The sequence below is a fragment of the Anopheles aquasalis genome, chromosome Y, assembly GCF_943734665.1.
Source record: "Anopheles aquasalis chromosome Y, idAnoAquaMG_Q_19, whole genome shotgun sequence".
Lineage (NCBI taxonomy): Eukaryota > Metazoa > Arthropoda > Insecta > Diptera > Culicidae > Anopheles > Anopheles aquasalis.
This window is the reverse complement of record NC_064879.1, coordinates 3,544,503-3,564,793: the sequence shown is the minus strand read 5'-3', so window position 1 is coordinate 3,564,793 and position 20,291 is coordinate 3,544,503. Positions and strand designations below refer to the sequence as shown.

General features: G+C 47.6%; 2 protein-coding genes across 3 annotated transcripts in view; one reads left to right on the top strand and one right to left on the bottom strand.

The window, feature by feature from the left end:
• Window positions 1-65: 65 nt before the first annotated feature.
• On the bottom strand, window positions 66-5,878 carry LOC126579864 (xaa-Pro aminopeptidase ApepP-like). The gene is made up of 4 exons (XM_050243523.1): window positions 5,504-5,878; window positions 4,700-4,835; window positions 4,095-4,599; window positions 66-1,489 (listed from the first exon to the last, which is right to left on the bottom strand). The coding sequence occupies exons 1-4, from the start codon at window positions 5,581-5,583 to the stop codon at window positions 189-191; spliced, it is 2,022 nt and encodes a 673-aa protein (XP_050099480.1). The 5' UTR covers window positions 5,584-5,878; the 3' UTR covers window positions 66-188.
• A 5,989-nt stretch (window positions 5,879-11,867) lies between these two features.
• Window positions 11,868-20,291, top strand: part of LOC126579863 (serine/threonine-protein kinase 32A) — a 45,673-nt gene continuing 37,249 nt past the window's right edge. For both annotated transcript variants that reach the window (XM_050243522.1, XM_050243521.1), the window contains exons 1-2: window positions 11,868-12,313; window positions 15,356-15,990. In XM_050243522.1, coding sequence (XP_050099479.1) covers window positions 15,936-15,990 — 55 coding nt within the window. In that variant the 5' untranslated portion in view covers window positions 11,868-12,313; window positions 15,356-15,935. The remainder of the gene's footprint in view (window positions 12,314-15,355; window positions 15,991-20,291) is intronic.

Below are 20,291 nucleotides of genomic sequence, written 5' to 3'. Positions count from 1 at the left end.
TTGGTTGTACGGTGGCTGCTTGTGGTTTTTAATTTTTTTGTAAGCATCCTATTTGCAGCTCTCTGATACCGTCTGGACATAGTGAAGGGAAGGTTTCGTCACGCTGTTCCGGATGCCGCATGCGCGCCTACTTTACCAGTGCACCGGAGCTAATACATGGCCGCTCCATCGGGCATACCGTTCGCGTCTCACACGATGCCACCTGCCTTGACCTCCTGAACTCCTGTTACCGGATTGCCGGATGCCGGGATGGTGATTTCCTCGGTCGCTGCAATTAACCAGCTGTACGCAGCGGGATCGTTCTGGGCGACCAGCAGCGGACCGACCTGCTCCCGGACACGCCGATGGTAAGCATTCAGCTGGGCCAGCTCCGCGGCTGAGAGCAGCGTTAGGTCGAGCATCTTGCGCTGAATCGGCACGACCGTGTTGCTGTAGAAGGTGAGGGCGCCGCGCCCGTTGAAATCGTGCGTCACGTTCGCCCGCACCACCTGCACAATGTCCTCGATCCGGATGCCGAACTGGCCCGGCTCGTAGTAGCCGGGCTCGTTGGAGGAGAACATGTTCTCCAACACGCCCTGGTTGCTGGGCGAGGCCGTGTTCGACACGAACGAGGGTGGATACTCGTGCACACCGAGGAACGAACCGATGCCGTGCCCGGTACCGTGCCCATAGTCCAGCCCGGCGTCCCACAGGGCCTTTCGGGCGAGCACGTCGAACACGGTGCCAGAGGTACGCGTGGGGAAGACGGCCGAGGCGAGCGAGAGGAAGCCCTTGAGGACGCGCGTGAAGCATTCGCGCTGGAACGCGGTCGGTTCGCCGAGTGCGATCGTGCGCGTGACGTCCGTCGTACCGTCCAGGTACTGGCCGCCCGAGTCGATCAGGTAGATGCCGTCGAGCGTGATCGGTACGTCGGTGTCCGGCGTTGGACTGTAGTGTACGATCGCCCCGTTCGCCCCGAACGCACTGATGGCGGTGAAGCTGAGGTCTACGAACAGGTCCTGCTGGCGCCGGAACGCGTGCAGCTGCGCGGCCCCCGACAGCTCCGTCACGTTCGGCGTGTTCGGCGCCGGTTGCCCGCCGACCGACGCCTCCAGCCAGGCCAGGTAGCGGACGACAGCGGCACCGTCGCGCACGTGCGCTCGGCGCATCCCCTCCGCCTCGATCGCGTTCTTCACCGCCTTCAGCTTGGCCAGCACGCTGTACTCCTGCAGCCGCTGGGCGGCCGGTATCGCCGCGTACAGTGCCTGGCTGCAGGACGTCGACACCAGCAGCCGGTGACCGGCCCGGACGTATTCGTCGATACCGGCCAGGATGTCGCGGTAGTCGCGCACATCCAGTGCCGCCAGTCCCTCGGTGCGCAGGTGCTGCCGGATCGTCTCGTTAATGCGTTCCGGCCCAGTGAACAGGTGGATACGCTCGTGCGTGACGAGCGCGTACGCGAAGAAGACCGGATTGTAGCGTATGTCGGATCCGCGCAGATTTAGCAACCCTAGAGAGCAGAAGAGTGTGTGTGTGGGAGAGAGAGAGAGGAAGATAAAGAGGTAGATGGACGGGGCGAACGATGGGAGAACGATAACAAATCAAAAATAAATATAAACATAAAGAAAAACACGTAAAAAAAAATAGTTAAAAAACAAAGATCTACATAACAACCAATATCTACAGCTCTAAAAAAAAATTGCACAGTTTCAGGGGTTAAATAGTTTAACTAACTGAAAGCGGGAAGGGATCTATTTGGTACGTAGTAACTCGTTCTCCTTCCCTCTACCCCTACTCCCTGCAAGATATTTGTAAGTTTCTGGCACACTTCATTAGCTATTCAGCTTTTTGAATGTCTTTTACAAACCCCCTAAGACTGGAAACTATGCAAAGTTTGGTAGAGATGTGGAGATACTGGTTTGTTTTCTACTAAACAAGTTATTACGCACGAAACAGTTCCCTTTTACGAGCGGCAGGGAGTGTTATTTAAAAAAAAAAATTACCGGCAAAATTACAATTACCAGGTGCATGCATAGGAAACCGACCTTTTTTGATTTGCGTAAAAAAACCCAGCGATGCAAATGGATGTTCATTTGATAGAGTCAATTCTGGTAAGCTAGCCGCACTGGTGGTGGTAATTGTTACCAATTCTGGCTGTTACCGTGTTCTTGGCCGATATTCCGTTCGCGGTGGCGGTGCATTTTCATCGAGAAAAGTAGCTCAACTTTGACGTTATTGATATTTTGTTTGATTTTGTTTTTCACAAGTCTCGGTCGAAATTGATTAATTTGTTACTTTTAATAATCATTGATAACCATTTTGATCAGTAAGGCTTGCAATTTGATGACTTCTAACATTTTCGATGGTTGGTGGTTCGCTCATTTATGTCAGTACTTTAATTTTTTTTAAACCGCTCTTTGCACTCTGTTTCATTGAGAGCATGCCCACCGTAACCTTCAATAAAATTAGATTATTTCTTTTTTTTTAAATTTGATGCGATTCGGCCGCCGATTTTTTGCGATGGAGGCAAAAACCGAACGAGCAGTTTTTTGGGGACGGAACTAGCCATTTTAATCGTAATGAAAATATTTGTTATAGTGTCAAATTAGAAAAAATGCACACCGATTATGTTTCACGGATGCTTAATGAACAAAATAAAACACTTAGACTGACTTTACAGCTCCATTTGGCGTAGCTTTACAAAGAAAAATTCGGTTTCATATGCATACACCTGGTATAGAGGGTGCGCCATCAGGATGTATCTTATTTTAAAGTTGAATAACTCTTTCATTTTTGGGCCGATTTTAAAAAATCAACCAGTTCTATTTAGATTCTTCTATGCCATTTATTGTGCTATACTCAAAAAATGATTTCGATAAAAAGATCGTCTTCATTTGACATACAGAAAAGAGGCTCTTTTTCGGGAATTTTGCATTGTATTTGACAACATTTAGGGAGTTATTTTGGCAATTTCAGCTCTTATATTTGCTCTAAGATATTTCATAACATTCAATTTGTTTGCAAAAACCTTATTTTTTAAATAGAACCACAGAAACAAAGCCAGCGCTGTCATATGCTGTGAACGACACGGATTCACCATCCATTGCTCGACCACAGCTATTGACCGATTATTTTCAATGTAAAGTGTGACAATTTCAGTCCACTCTTTTAACGTGAAGTGATGCATTACTAAAATAGGCATAGACTGACGCTTCCGAAACTGTTCGATTTATCAAAATCGGCTGAAAAATGACAGTGAGTTATTCAACGTTTAAGGGGGGGGACTTCGGTATTTAAATTTTATTTGTGACACATGTTTTAAACATTTTTCCCTAAATGGTGTGCCTTTCAAGAGTATTGTGGAAAAGTTTTGGATCAATCGAAGCAAAACTGACAAAGATACAGATTTTTGAAAATCCGCGTTTCATACAAGACTCCATGCAGACCGCTACTTTGAGGAGCGTTTCCCTAAACCAGCGTTTTCAAAGTCGGTGCACATCGTACCGTAAAAACTACTGCGTCGATCGTTTTGAAATTTTTTACACATAATTTGTACACTTTTTGCCAGGTAGCCCCGTCGAGATATCTTTAAAATTGTTTATACTTTTTTTTAAACAAATCTGTAAAGTTCGTTTTTTTATGGCAGAATCGTAGAAAGTATCACTTTTTCGCCTTCAAAAATCTGCCAAAAATCGGAAAATTGAAATATCAACAAAAACTCTCCGTGACTACCTGGATAAACTAATAATCTTTTAAATGAGTATCAATTTGTATTTTTCTGATGACCCGTCACGCAGCTACGATGGGCACCGTAAAAAGTATCTTTTCGAAACCACGACTGCCTAAATTTGATGCCATACATTCATTTCTCAATGAATGTTGCTCAAAACAGTACCAAATATTCTTCAAAAGTTGTAGATTAGTATGTCATTTACATGAAAAAATACAGTTGAATGGTTACGTCACAAAAAATCGTTAAAAGCGGGCCTTTTTTTGGGCCCGAAAATACCGAAGTCCCCCCCCCCCCCCCTTAAAAAACTGCCCAATTTCTGGGGATAAAAAGCATGCCAAAAAAAAACCCGAGCTCCCCCCCCCCCCCCACCGGTGGTGCTTACAGGCGATCTCGTCCAGCGCACTGATGACGATACCGTTGGCACCGGAAGCGTGCAGCGCGTCCCGCACCGCCACCACCTTGTCGATCGCCCGCTGGCCCGAGTACTGCAGGGCAAGCGGGAGCAGCGGTTCGGCCGTCTGCGGTGGCCGGTTGTTCCACACGCTGTCCACCAGGTTGCGCTCGAGCGTGATGAGCCGGTGGCCGGCACCGGCCAGCACACCGCCCAACCGCTCGTACTCGGTCGAGGCGATCAGGAACGGATCGGTGCCGACCTGGGCACCGGGTGACAGTGTCGCCAGCAGCCACTCGTCCCGGCTCGGTACCCCGGCCAGCCCTTCGCGCATCAGCCGCCAGTGGGTCCCGTCCAGTTCCGCTTCCGCCTGCAGGTGGTAGCGCGAATCGGTCCACAGGACGGCCGCCGTCAGCGTGATGATGGCGGTACCGGCCGAACCGGTAAAGTTGGTCACGTACTGTAGCCGCCGGTCGTGCTCCGAGATGTACTCGCTCTACGGAAAGGGGGGGAGGGGTCGGGTGTGTTCAGGGGAGATGGGGATGAGAATGGTGGTGCGGGCCCTGTTGCCCTGTTGCCGTCTCGGTCTTACATACATTGTGCGCGTCGACCGATGGCACGATGTATGCCTCGATCGAGTAGTCCTGCATCAGGCTGCGTATCTCGCCCAGTATCACCTCCAGCGACTTCGGCGTCATGTCCTCCATCAGCTCGCCATCCTTGTTCAGTGCCCTAAGTGGACCGTTCGCGCGAGAAGGAAGGGTTAAGCAAGTTTATCTCCCGCCGATCGTCGAATGCTCCAGCCGGGGTGGGGGGGGGGGGGGGGGGGATAGGGAAAGGGTGCTCAGTTACATGAAGATAGGAAGGTGCGAGTGCTCGTGTGCAATTGAGCGATCATGCGGCGGCAATCAAGAGCGTAATTGAAGTCAGTCAGTCAGTGAAGAGCAGATAAGTGCTGCTGCTCGCCCCATGTAGTAATGCTGAACAATACCCCGGGCCCCAGAAGATCGGTACGAACAGATAGCCGGGGGGGGGGGGGGGGTAATATTACACCTCCAAATCACCCACCCACCGTGGCCCTTGCTGCTCCGTTCGATGCCGATAACGGACGCAGCAAAAGATGTTCGCATTTCTTATTTCATTCTCTCTCTCTCTCTCTCTATCTCTCTCTCTCTCTCTCTCTCTCTCTCTCTCTCTTTCTATCTATCTCAGATCATCATGATGGATGGTTTGGAGGAGAAGATTAGAGTTGAATAAAGGGATAGAAATGAGTTGCGCGTAGTTTCGATGTCGTTTTTTTCTGTTTGCGGCAGTCCAGGCCGTGCGGAGTTCGAACCACACGTGATCCACCTTCTTTCTTCTCCAGTGTTTCGCAGGTACATTACAGTGGGAGTACTCACCTGCCAAGGGCGACACCGCCACCGACCACGAGGACGAGCAAGGCGGATACACCGACGAGGTATCGCTTGGCGTGCTTCATTTTCTCTCTCTCTCTCTTTCTCTCTCTCTCTTTCGCCTTTAGGAAGTTAAGTGATGAGGTTTGATTGTCGACTGAAGAAAGGTATTGTCTACACACACACACACACACACACACGCACACACACACACACTGAGACGCTGAGTAGCTGGACGAAAACAGACGCCACAAACAGACGCTTTGTTACTTGCAACGCCCCCCCCGGGGGACGGTTCCGAAAAAAAACACCGCGAACGGGTACGCGGATGAACCACGACTGACCGTGGCCGTCAGCGATGGTGGCCCGTGTCCAGCCGTCCGCCCGTTCGTCAGCTAGTAATTGTGAGTGACGGCTGGGGCCTGGCCTGGCCTGGCCTGGCTTGGCGTCGTCGCTGTGGTGATGGTGGTGGTGGCGGCGGCGGCGGCGGCGGCCGTAGCAGTTGGTACCTTCTCCAGCGTGCGCACGTGTGTGTGTGGGTCCAGTCCAGTGGTCCAGTGGTCCAGTAGTTTGAATGGAGGGTACTGAATCCAAGGACACGGAACGTGGGTGGGTTTGTGTTCCGAATGGAAACAGGAAAAGCCGGCCAATGGCTCTCTCTCTCTCTCTCTCTCTCTCTCTCTCTCTGTGGCACACATACAGGGTGTACCAATTATAAAAAAGTGAAAAAATCCTTTATCGAAGTTTAAAGCCATTTTTTGTTGGTTTTCTACTGTTTTAAAATATCTAAATTGCCCCACTATTCTATTGTTTATCAAAAACAAAACCAAATTAGTGGATTTGTCGGCCTGCTTGCTCAAATAATTTCTCCAAGCGGTTACGAATTCGAGAACACCTTTCGGTAACATTAGGTGTCCAACTTAGAAGACCACGGTTTGGTAACAAACGATTTCAGCGAGCCAGCCGTGTATGGGGTGACGATTCACAGGTCTTAGACCGAACAAATGCCCACATTGAATAGCCCAACCGATTTCATTCAGGACCGCTTGGAGGGCATTAGTCTTTCGACCAAAAATTCATGTTCTCTTTCAATCATGTTTGAGAGTCCGTTTAGACGTACGGCATCTTGCTGAAACTCAACATTTTCTGGTGTGTCGAAGTTTGCTTTTATCGGTGGTAAAATGTGTTCCTTCAAAAAAGCGATATTAACATCAATATTCATTTTAGTATTGGATTTTATGAAAACTGGTGCCATTTTCAAACTATGTTTTATCCTTTCTAAAGATGTTTTCTCCTTCCAACTATTAAATTACGCTTCACCCTAGCTCTAGTGATTGCTTTTAGGTCATATTTGGCCAACCGATGCATGCAGGATCTTGAGATATTCGTCTCTTATGCAAGATTTCATATGGATCGCACTGGATTTGGCTAACTTTTGCTCTGACCGATCTTACCACTTTTTCAGTGCGCTCAGATCGTTGCCGACTATTACCGTGTTTCCTAGACCTTGGCCGTTCATGAATAGTACGTTTAATCCAGTAAACAATGCCAGCATTACATCTGAGAACTGCTTTTATTTTTATGAGATTTCTCTTGGGCGCAAAGCAATTTCACACTGTCGCCTTTGAGTACATTTTTCCGAACAGACATCTTTTGCACGAGTACTTTTTATACATCATTTGATAGATATGAGTCTCACGAATACACCAATACCCCATAATGCCATACTGGTGTTAGAAAAAAAACCAAAAACTCCAAAACAGAGCAATGAAAACATTCTCGATTTTTTTATGGTACACCCTGTACACCCAGATACACACTTACATGCGGTGCTACTTAACACCAATCACGCAAGAGAGGGAGAGGAAGAAGGGGGAGGGATGTTAGAAGCACTTGATTGAGGGATGCCGTGCCGTGCCGTGTGTCCTGCGGTGATGGTGCTTTGGTTGTGGCGCTCCGTCGTAACCGTCGCGTTTGGCATCGAATTATGCTGGACGCGAGTCCTGGGCCCGTTTTCACTTTCAGCCCCCTCCTCCCCCTCCCGCTGGGGGTGGTGAGCGTATTCGATTCGATTGCGCCACTCGGCGGATGGACGCTACCTTGAGCTACTTTCTCGCAGCTCGCTGGGGGCCAGTGCCAGGTTTGACGATCGATTACCCCGACTCCATCCCCACCACTTTTTACACTTTTACGCCAACACGCGGGAGCCATGCCATGAGTTGACCATGAGATCCATCCAAAACATTTTGCCAATACGATGTCAACGTCCGGCCACCTATTTTGGACCACATAGATGGATTGGAGTAGCCGCCAGGTACTTGTAATGCCAGCCTAGGAAGCTCCAGGGGATAGCTCTAGCGATCGACTCACGACTTCAGTATTTAATTTTGTTTTGTGACACATATTTTTTAACATTTTTACCAGAATGTTGATCCTTTCAAGAATATTGTGTAAAAGTTTTGGGTCAATCGAAGCAAAACTGACAAGGTTATAGATTTTTGAAAATCCACGTTTCATACGTTACGAAGAGCGTTTCCCCAAAACCAACGTTTTCAAAGGTGCTGCCCATCGTACCGTAAAAACTACTGGAGCGATTGATTTGAAACTTTTTACACATAATCTACACACTTTTTACCACGTAGCTCCGTCGAGATATTAATAAAATTGTTGATATTTTTATTTTTTAAATCGTGGTTTTAGGCAAAATGACAAAAAGTAATCACTTTTTCAACATTAAAAATCTGCCAAAATTCGAAAAATAGGAAATTCGGCAACGGGGCTATCTAGATAAACTTACAATCTATCAAACGAATATCAATTTGTATTTTTCTGATGACTGTTCACGCAGTTGCGATGGGCACCGTGAAAAAGTATCTTTTCGAAGACACGACTGCCTAAATTTGATACCATGGATGAAGTTTTTGATCACTCTTCCCCAAAATAGCACTAAATGTTCTTCAAAATTTGTAGTGTAAAATGCCATTTACTTGAAAAAATAAAGACGAATGGATACGTCACAAAGAATCGTCAAAATTCATCCTTTTTTGGGCCAGAAATTAACGCAAAATTAAAAATAGGCAAATTTTGTCTCGCTTTTAATTAATACACACGTTACAGTCCCATGTTATGGGAACGCGAGTAGTTTGGAGGGAAAAGAAAGGGAAACAGAGAAAATGAAAGGAAAAAAGAAGGAGTGAGTGGGCTTTTGGCGATGGGTGGCACTGGCGAGATGTGAAGCGCAGCAACTCATTCGTTTCGGCACAAGCAGGCAAAAAAGGGTAGAGTAGGGTGGGGCAAAAATGCGACCTTGGTGGATTTTGATTTTGAAAAAAATGAATTACAACTGAATAAATGCCTTGGTTTATTCATCAACCATTTATCTCTTTACTGGCAAAGTATCAGCGCTATCAAATGACAATATTTAATGGTTATAAATTCATAATTCCTTTGCAATCTTCGAATCGCACTTTTACCTCACTCACACTGAATGCATGTGTCCAGTTTCAGTGTTTCTTAATTTTTTCTCTTGTTTTAGTACTTTGTGATTCATTGAACATTTGTGTTTTTACCTTTACTGGATCTGTTTGCCTTTATTTCTGCTTGCTCTTTAGACTTCAGTTCTATTATTTCCTTGAATGGCGTGCCCGATAATTATTTCAGATTGCTGGTCTCGTTTCCGCCTTTGCTGTGGCTCCTCTCGTTTCGACAGGGGTCTAATTTTTGCAGAAGGATGCAAGATCCGGACTGCTTCTCCGGGGATATCGGTACGATTGAAGTTGAAGATGGTCTCTGAGCACACCTTCTCAAGAAATTCCAGGACATTTCGAGGAGTAATTAAGAGTGCTAAATGAAAAAAGAAATTAAGAGATGCTTAAACTTCTCACTGCAGTCAGCATGTCCATTGGAAGCATAGAAGGATGTCCAATAGGCATTTGAAGCTGTTGAATTTGGAAGAGCAGTAGGATTAGTTATCGAATGAAGTGGCATAGCCGAATCAATATTCAATGACTGGTTATCATTTTTTGAAAGGAGTTTTCGTTCTACAGACCTTTGATTATTTGATATTTTTACGAATTCTGCCAATGAAAATAAGGAATAAATGAAAAAAAAAATGCATGATTACTCTGGTGCGAACTTCCCCACTCGTGGCTCGCACTTTTGCCCCCCCCCCCCCCCTCACTAAAATGTATAGGGCTTTACACCAACTAATGCAAGATTAGGAAAACGTATATAAACATGTATCACAGTATAAACATGTATACAGTGGTCGGCATCAGTAAAAGCACACCACTAGGGTCCACCACATTTTCGCCTGTAAATTCGTAATTTTCGGTCGCAAAGGGCTTGTGATTTTTTTTTGGTAGAAGCCCTAACTGTCTTCTTTCTAAATCACTTGCTTTGAGCTTGATAGGTTTGATAATCGTCTTTTGAAAATTCTTTAAGTGAAAGATGGTCGATCGTGATTGTGATAAAAGTTAAAGCCCACCTGCAAGGAAACATGTTTCTCAATTCATATGAGCCACTCTTACCGCAGATTTCCATTTGCAGCCATTTTGACATGGCTTTCACAAGTTTTCCGATATGTTGGGGATTATTCTCATCGTATTGCTTCGTAAAATAATTGTTTTTAATAGAAACATCGTTCATAATGGGAGTTTTACACAAAAATCCCATAAATTCTCAATCTGAGCTTGAAGAAGGTGATTCTAGACGATTAATACGACGAAGATGTCAATAAGAACTTATGGCTTATGGTGATTCGTTTAAATCGTTTTCCTATTGCTCAACAAAATTGCTTCCTCGGGCCCACACGTGGACTAAATAAATCAAAGAATCCTTTCTGGTGTTAACATAACTTTCAAACGCCCCAGTATTGTTGTTTTCACAATTTTGACATTCTAATTGAACGGAAAAACTGCTCACACGCCCACCACCGTAATTATATCATGCTTTGCTTTCTGCCAAACTCTCTATCGACGCATTGCATTAAAATCCATAATTGATGGTTTTAAAAACAGTTAACGAGCCTTCTTTAAGCTTGAAAACATATTTCCGAGTGAAATTAAGACGATTCAGCTCAGTTTTGGGTGAAACGGAAGTCTTTTAGCAGCATCCACTCCTGCACTCATGTGGAGTTGATGTTCCGTGGCATACTTCGCTCCAAAATTGACAGCGTAAGGGATGCTATGATTGAATAGATAATTAGTTGCGAGGATTTCTTAATCTCTGTATTTTTTTTTACATTTATTCATTCATCCGTCTTCCGAGAGCGTTCGAAATTGAAACTGTAAGCTTCAGTAGCTTACTTCTAGGACATTGGTGATTAATTAGCATGCCATGAACTGCCCTCCGATTGATGATATTTTTTCCGCTTATCTCTGTTGAAGTACTTGGCTCAAACAATGATTAACAAGCAGTTTTCTGATGAGCATAGAGTCTTCTGTCCTTCGATACACCCATTCCACGTGCGAAAACCCACGCGTAATCGGCTTTCCACTGGAGATGCTAGTATAAGTGGATTTATCATGTGTAAACAATAATGGAGGGCACGTAAAAAACATTAAAACAGACGTAAATAAAAGTCCTATTAAAGATACAGTAACCACAGGGCTCTGTCGGAGTTCTAATAATATTTATTGCAAAGTGGGCTTTTACTTTTGTCACAATCATAATCAACCATCGCGCACTTAAAAAATTTTCAAAAAGAGACTATCAAATCTATCAAGCTCAAAGCAAGTGATTTGGAAAGAAGACAGTTAGATCCTCTAGCAAAAAAAAAAAAATCACAAGGCCTTTGCGACCAAAAATGACGAATTTACAGGCGAAAATGTGGTGGACCATAGAGATGGGCTTTTACTTATGCCGAACACTGTACATTTGATAGTGATTGGTAGTAGTTACACAAAAGCACAAAAACACACTTTTACGAAAACTATTACTTTGTTTACTAAAACACGTTTACCATACCAACAGAACTCGGACTCTGCAAGGCAATGTTTACATCGGAAAGTGAGCCGGTCAATGCTTTACTAATCCATGCAAATGTTGCCAATTTAACGGCACTCTGTGCTCCCAAAACAACCGCTCACATCGAACCATTTGCCCCACCTTATAGTCTCAAGGGGTTAAGCGCCGGGACGAACATCAGCTGCGATGCCCGAATCAGAGACCAGAGTTGTTGGACACTCGATAGCAAAAAGACTATACTACTAAACGGTGTGCCAGCCGAGACGAGCGCACGTTCGGGTCGGCCAGCCGATGCTCCAATCGCACCCGCTCGGGATCCGATGTCCCCGATGTGTGTGTTTGTTTGTGTGTGCAACGGCTTTAAAAGCCACCGACTGGCGGCTGGAGCATCACACAGCTTGCCGTGGAGCCGTCCAGTGAGTACGCAGGCAACGGAAAAAAGAAAAAAAAAACCGCGCGAGTGCGAACGCGTCGATGGTCGTGGTGTGGCCGGCCGCGTGCTCGTTTCTGGTGTGTTGATTTCGGGGCGCGGGCGCGAGTGCGTTCGTTGGTTTTTGGCGGGACAAAACACCCCGTTCCGTTCCTTTCCGCTCCGTGTCTGTCTCTGTGTGTGTGCGCGCGTGTGTATGTGCTAGTGAATGGCCGGTACTGGGTGATGTGAAAGTGCCATCGGTAGGCTTGAGCCATTGCAATCAGCCCATCAGTCAATAGTCGGCAGACAGGAAGCTGCCAGGATTCCGACCGAAGTCGGAGACCCGCAAGGGAACGGTAAACGGGAAGCAGGAGCAGCAGAAAGTTGCATCAATCAACCGTAACGTGTCATTTCACCGGCGTCGACCGGCGTGCGAGGTATGTAGGTCGGGTGAATCGCTCTACCTCCCCCCTTGTGAAGACTCCACAGGTACCTTAGCCTCACAAAGCCGTTATCTTATCGCGCCCGCGGTCACTACTGCCCTTTCACTGGTCCGCAGGTTGTCAGCACTGCTTATTGACAACTGTGACCAATTTTACGTCCAAATAATGATTAGTGTTCGAGATGTGCAGTTTTTTTTTTGTGAGCTACTAAAAGCGAACTCTTCCACTTTTTTTTTTGATATTTCGAAATTTGTTGAGCAAAGAATTTGCAATAAAAATTTGCGAATTATGCCTTTTCGGTGACGAGGCTAAGTAAAAAATAGAAAAATTATCAGTGGGAAAAGACTTCCAGGAAGGTCAGGAGCGTGCTGAAGACGAAGAGCGTCCTTAGGAGACCATCAACGTCAATCAAACGAAGCTCAGCAGCCGAACAAATCAAAGATTGTGTGTTGGAAAACCGACGATTAACAACTGGAGACCTTGCTGATGATAACTGCATATCCAGCTCAATTCGACAATTACTTATTGAAAAATGGTTTTGGCCTCAAACGCGTCAGAGCTCGACTGGTACCGTTGATAGCAGCGAGTGGCGTTGGTTTTCCGTGACTTTTTCGCCAAAAACTCCTCTCAAATTCGTTCCACAATCCACTGTTTACGCTTGATTTAGCACCATGTGACTTCTGCCTGTTAAAAAAAAAGCTTGGATTTGGAGCGGGAAAAAAAGGGGAAACTTTCAAAATAAATCAAAATTTTACTTTATTGTTTTTGGGCGCAGTAGTATGAAATTATTCATATTGTGCGTGTCATGTCTCCTCTTACCCCCCAACCAACCACCTTTTGCACCCTGTTGCACCCTCTTGCACATAAAACCCATGCAACGGCGTACCATGCCACCCGCCACTGGTTCTCGAGTGCTCCGAAAGTGAAGAATTTATGAAGACCCAATTAATGCTAGCTGCCTGGCTGGTTGGCCTTCAACCCTATCCCGGTAACGCCGCTGCTGGTGTCAGGTGGAGGTCGGTGGGTGTACTGAAGTAGCGCCCTTAATGGGGTCACTGTGGTGGCGATGGTGTAAGAGCTGTTTCCGGGGGAAGGATGCACCCCAGTTCCCCGCGGTTCCCAGCAGGGTGTGCGAGGTGATCAGTCAACCACATCCCGAGGGAGGGGGGGGGGGGCCCAAACCCTCAAGAACGTTGCGTTGCCCTGCCTGCCATTAGTGAACGAGCCGCTCGCACGCTCACGCACCAGCAACACGTGCCCGAAGGTGGTGCCCGTGGAAGGGGGTGGTTGAAAGGAACAGGAGAAATGGTTTTGGTGGGAAGGAGAGGGGAAGGTGGGTAACCAAAAGGGTAGCCATTATTAGCATGATTATTACTGTTATTGTTATTGTTATTCGTATGCCATTATGCTAAGCCGCTCCTTTATGCTACCATCCAGGTGGTGGTGGTGGTGAAGGAGGGCTGGTCTTGTTGGGCGTCGTAACAAGATTTTAACGGGTTTGTTGCTGCCGTTACCGTACGCTCCGGCTCCAAGCCAGCCAGCCAGCCAGTTAGCAGCCGTGTAGCAGACCGTGCCAAACAAGCGCACTGCATCCTCCCTCCCATTCCTGCTGTGCACCCCACCAGCTCTCCCCCCCCCCCCCCCCCAACAAAATGTGGTTTAGTGGTTACATTGTGCTCAAATCCTTTCAAACGCTCCAGCCTCTCGGAGAACGCTCCACGTCTCCACTTTCGCTCCGTCACTCGCGCTCTCCTTTCCACTTTCTTCTCTCTCGCTCTCTCTCTCTCTCTCTTCTTCGGTGACTCCGTTCTCTGTCAGTCGATGTGAGATTGAAAATGTGTCGCACTCACTGCCGTTCTCGCCCTTAGGGGTTGAAAAGGGGGTCGATTGAGCGGCATTTTTGGCATCGCTCAATCTCGATTGTGTGGCTCGGGATGATCGATCTCGTAGGTCCGTAATCCCCGTAACCTCAACCCCCTCAATCGACTAACTGGGGGGCAAAGGGGGCAGGCAGGGCCGGTAGGCCGAGATGGTGACCGTCGGTGGAGCCAATAAGGAGGAGTCCGAAAGGGGAGGAAACAAACATCACCAGCACCACGGCAGCAGCTACAACGACCTTTAGCGAAAAACGAAAAAAAACAAACAAACCAGTAAATGGACGCACACACCGAGCGAGCTGACCAGTCCGAGCGGTTTTGGTTTGAAACGGATGAGCAACGTCGTTCGTTCCGTTCCCGCTACCTTCCAGCCCGCGTCCCGGCCATCGTGGGATTGTTATTATTTACCTCGGCGCTTTCACTAGCACCCCCTTTCATCCCCTTCTTCTCAACCCCTGCCCCGACCCGCGGGAGACATTCTATCCATCCATCCATCCATCCCGCCATTGAAGCATTGCATCTCGATGGTAGCGTGCGTGCCCGTTGTGTCGCTGAGCGGCATGAGGAGGGTGAGTAGAGTTAGGGGGTGAAGGTTCAATGGGGGGATAGAAAATCGCCCATATTATCCGTGCCGTGCCGATGACGATGACGCGAGGTACCGTGGTCCGTGGTTGTATGTGTGCACACCCACACACACATACGGAGGAGTATTGCTTGATGGATGGATTACCGCGAACCGTTGGTCGTCAAATGGGGGCGCCTGGTGGTTGGTAGAATTTTGGTTTCCACTTTCCCGGATGATCACCACCGCGGATCGACGCATTGGATCTTGTGCGAACCCCCCGGGGTGTATTTTTTTTTCTTCCACTCTGTTGTTTCGCTTCAATTGACTTCCATGACCAGTTCAGAGCCCTTCTGGGGCGTGTACGTGTGCGTTCTCGTGTGAAGGCTCACTCTCCTCTCTAGCCTCCTCGTCCAAACACTCTGCTTAATGTTCCCCATGGAATGAATTTCACCCCCCTTTTTACAACCCCCTTTTCGTGTCGTGTTAATTATGCAAATCTCTCATTCTCTCTCTCTCTCTCTCTCTCTCTCTCTCTCTCTCTTTCTCTCTCTCTCTTTCTCTCTCTCTTTCCTCAATTTCCTCATTCGAACACAGTGGCAACAGCAGCACGAAACAAGGGCTTGGCGACGGCGTCCCTCAGCTCACGATGTCGCCTGGCGTTCCCTGCCGGCGCAGTAAGGTGAAGCACGCACTCGTTCCCGGGGTGGCAACGCCGACTGGGGCGCTACGGTGGCACTACGACAGCTCGACAGCATTCACCTAAAACACGCAGGGACACGCCAGGCCAGTCGATCACGGTCATCACACCCCTCCCCCGACCATCAACCGATCATTTTCCACAAGCACCACCTCGCAAGTAACAATCAGACAGTAAGGGTGAAAGGTGGCCTCCCCCCCAAAAAAAAAAAAACAAAGAAAAAAAACCCACGAGAAAAAACATCGAGCATCGAGCGTGCGCAACCCTGACACCGTCACCCCACCCGGCGGGGGGTGGGAACATTCTGTGATCGTGTCGAACGATAGCCCGCTCGCCCTTCTTTCCTCCCTCACGCGGGCTGGTGGTTGTCGGGGGCGCGAAACGGTGATTAATAAGCGGACCACGCGGAGCACGCGGAGCGCGCTCTTCTCGGGCTAGCTAGCCAGTGAGAAAGGGGGGGAAAGAGGAGGACGAAGGATGGGTGTCAATTCGTCGTCACGCCAGGATGCGAGCCTGCTATCGGATGAGGATGGTAAGTAAGTTTTTGGGGTCAAAATTTGGGGTGGAGTGAAACAAAAAAAAAACAAAAAAACGAAAACCGCGATGTCGCTCGATTCGGGTTGCCGGATCAAATGTTACGGGGTGGGTTTCCTGATGGGGGGTGCACTCTTCTTCTTGTTCTTCTTCTTCTTCTTCTTCGTTTTCATCACACAACACCCGTCTGCCGAGGCCCACGGGAGGGGAAAACAAAGCAAGTAAACCCCACTTCTCACACCGTGACCACCGGCAGTGTTTCCGCCCTATTCCCCCCCCGAAGTGAGGGCATCTCGTAATCATAATTAATGTTACCGCCACGGGGTACGGGGCTCGTGGAGCACCAATCGATCCTTGAGTTCGAACACCGCTCGAGCAGCAGCAGCATGTCGCGATTCAGTCGTGATGGTGGTAGTGGTGGTGGTGACAAAATATGACCTCTGCTGAAAAACGGGGATGAAACGAAAAAAAAAACACACCCCCTGGGGATGGGAGAAGACGCAATCGAGAAGCAATCGAGAAGCAATTATTTGTCAGCCATCTTCTTTCGTGCTGCTGCTGCTGGAATGGAGGCGCCTGGTGACGTTTGTATTTGTCTCCTCGCCCCTCGCCGGGGCGTAGTAAATGCCAAGTAATTTTGTTGCTGCTGCTGCTGCTGCCGGAATGCTAGCACCCTGGAGTGCCACGCGCTGCACTCCTGTGTGTTGATTTGTTGGAATGCGCGGTCGAGAACGCAGGCAACGTCCGGGTGGGGGGGGGTGGAGGCACGGTGCCGGGGAACCAAGTCTAATGAGACCACGGCCATGCCTAGCGGTCGGTTGGTTGCTTGCTATCCCGAGGGAACGGTCACGGTTCAGCCCCTAACCCAAGGATACTCGATTACGCCTCAAGCAGCACTGAACCAACCAAGCGGGAACGAAGCATTGTGCTGTCTGCGTGACCGTAAGGGTTCGGGGAGGTTTTTGGGGGAGGGTGCCTTACTCCGGCTCGATTCATCTACTGCCACCGACCGCACGTACGCCGCAGTAATGGTTGCCTCTTGTTCGCCTGCCTGCCATTCGAGTTCGATTTGCCAGTCCAGTCCTCTGTGTATGTGTTTGAGTGGGTATGTGTTAGTAGGCTTTGTATTATCTAGGTTGCTAGCAAAACCGAACATCGGATCTGGGAAGAGGCCGAGCGAACGAGCGAAGAGGAATGGCGTTTAATCATTCTCTCGCGTGCTCTCTCTCTCTCTCTCTCTCTCTCTCTCTCTCTCTTTCTCTCTCTCTCTTTCTCTCTCTCTTTCTCTCTCTCTCTTTACTCTTTCTTTTCTGCAACTGGCCTCGGAATCGTAGCGAAGCACGGGAATGGCGCGGTAACTTTTTTAATTTCCTCCCAAAAGCCTCCACCAAACCATCCCCCTCATTGCCGTCCCCGATGCCAGACGCATGCCGTAATAATACAGCCAAAAAGTACACAACCACACTCGCACACAGCGAGACAGATAGTGGCGCGGAGTGATGGCGCGAACACTCCATAAACTCATTAAAATTTCCGAACACTCCAAGGCTTCCTTCCTTTCGGTGGTCGTATGAGAATGGTGCCTCCCTTCCCGTCCCCGTCCTCCTCCATTATGTGTACTTGTTTGTGTGTGTATAAGAGAGCAAAAGGGGTCAAGAGAGCGAGAGAGAGAGAGAGAGAGAGAGAGAGAGAGAGAGAGAGAGAGAGCGAAGTGGCGACATATGGTGGGTAGTGCGTTATTAAAATCCAAAATGATGCCGAAAACGAAACCGAACCCGAACCCGGTACACGGTAGGATGAGACGGACTCCCTTCCCCCTTCCCTCCTTCCCTTTGCTCCACGCAGGAGTAGAAGGAAGAAGAGGGAGTTCCGAATTTGTCAACCTTTTGTCTCGGGTTCGATCGGATGCCGGTCGCCTGAGGGATGCTGTTGGTGCCGTGATCCCGCCACGATTCCAATTACCAATGCTGGCAAGAGGGTAGAAAATGGGAAGGGCGGGGGTTGGCTTTCATCATCTTCTGTCATTAGTATTGCTGTCAACCGCATACCGAAACCGCAGCCCGGGCCCGTGCTCCAATTTCGATTCGACCTCAAAAAAACGATGGGGGACGGGAGGGATGGGGGGGGATGTAAGCTGTACCATGCGCCTCCACCATCTCCTTCTCTCTCTCTCTCTAGGCTTTCTTTGTTATTCGACGCTGATTAGTTTCGTCTTTCGTCGGCTGGTGCTGGTGCGCGTCGTCGCTTCGATTTCGCGGTAAACGGGCCACCTCAACCCCCTACCCCCCCTTCCGCTATCACGGACGGAAAGGTGGTAAGTTCGCCCCCCCCCCATACGTGCCTGGCATAATACGGTGAACCGGGCGAGATGCCGGCAGATCGAAAATTGCTCACTTACTCGCTTGGTTGACGCGGCGACGGGATGGGAATGGGGCGTAGGCCCGACCACATCACGCCAGTGTCAGTGACGCGGTGATTTGCGGTCTTCACATTGCTTTGGTTTTTCGGCCAAAATTTCAATTTCTCCATCATCGGGCTCATCGGGGTGCCCATCGATACATCACCGCGGGCGGATACCTTGGGGCGTGGTACAGCTAGCACCTAGCACCAGCCACCACCAGTAGTAGTAGTAGTAGTAGCGGTAGCTGTCTGTCTCGTCTGTGAGTCGTTTGCGCTTTGGTAAATTGGTTTTTGGTTGTGTGAAGATTGAAGACCGGCATTTCTCAGGGACGGGCATGGTTTTTACCTCAATTGTTTTGCAGTGTGCGTATGTGTTCTACGCGACAGTGGGTGGACACGAGTAGTGGGTCTGAAGCGTCGTTCAATAAGTCCCGGGGCTAGATCTGAAAACAACCATTTATCGGCAACTTTCCCGATTATTCATCAACAAACAATCTTTCAAGAGCCGTACGCTTCTCTCCCGTGTTGAATTCCACGTTTGTACAACGTTTTGGTTTTTGGCTGATTGCCTTGCGTTGTCTTGTAGAAAGCATGAACGCGGCACCCATTGGGAAACCTCTTTTTTCGTACACATTTTTACTGCAAAATAGTAAACAAACTACGATTTTATTATGTTCATCATCTCAGCTATCTCGCGCACTTTCATTTCTCGGTCACCTAACACGGTTTGCAATACTTTTTCGGAGTTTTCTGGAGTTCGTTTTCTTTCATTTTTTTCACGATTGCAAAAGTAGGAACCACTTTGAGGGGGGGGCTTCGGTATTTTATTTTGTTTTGTGAGACATGTTTTTAACATTTTTCCCTAAAAGCTGATCCTTTCAAGAGTATTGTGTAAAAGTTTTGGATCAATCAAGGAAAAACTGACCATGATACAAGGCTCCATGCAGCTCGCTACTTTGAAGAGCGTTTCCCCAAAAACCAATGTTTTCAAAGTCGGTGTCCATCGTACCGTATAAACTACTGAACCGATTGATTTGAAATTTTTAACACATAGTCTGTACACTCTTTGCCAGGTAGTCTCGTCCAGATTTTATGAAAATTGTTTATACTTTTTTTTGAACAAATCTTTAAAAACCGTGTTTTTAGGCAAAATGACAAATAACATCACTTTTCCAACTTCAAAAATCTGCCAAATATCGAATAATAGAAAAATCGACAAAAACGCTCCGAGACTACCTAGATACACTTATAATCTTTCTAACAAATATCGATTTGTATATTTCGGATGACCCATCACGCAGCTACGATGGGCACCAGAAAAAGTACCTTTGCGACGACACGCCTCCCTAATTGTGATGCCTTGGGTGAAGTTTTTAATCAATCTTTCCCAACATTGAACTAAATGTTCTTCAAAAGGGTTAGATTAGTGTGCAATTTACTTGAATAGTTACGTCCCAAAAAATCGTCAAAAACGGGTCATTTTTTGGCCTGAAAATACCGAAGCCCCCCCTTAACCAGTATAACGTTCTATGTTTTGCTTCGAATTGATGTCGTTTTAAAGTGTAATAAAATACCTTTAAAATGCAATTAGCGACTGCTCATAACATTGACTATAATTTATTTGACTATTTATAACATGAGTTTATGTGAATGGTGAACATGTTACGACACAAGAAAAAATGTGAAAGCTAGCTTCAAAGGCTTAGCAGCAGAGATTCAAATGGTACAGAACGTTCGGGTTAATAAAAAAAGATGATAAAGCAAAGCGCAATAAGAACCTCTGGAAACTGGTCAACCAATTGATGGAGAATGCACATCACCGCCACGCTTTATGAAAATATCATGAAAGTAAAAATGGATTCATTGATGGGATTGCTTCAAAAGATGGCGAGTGTTTGT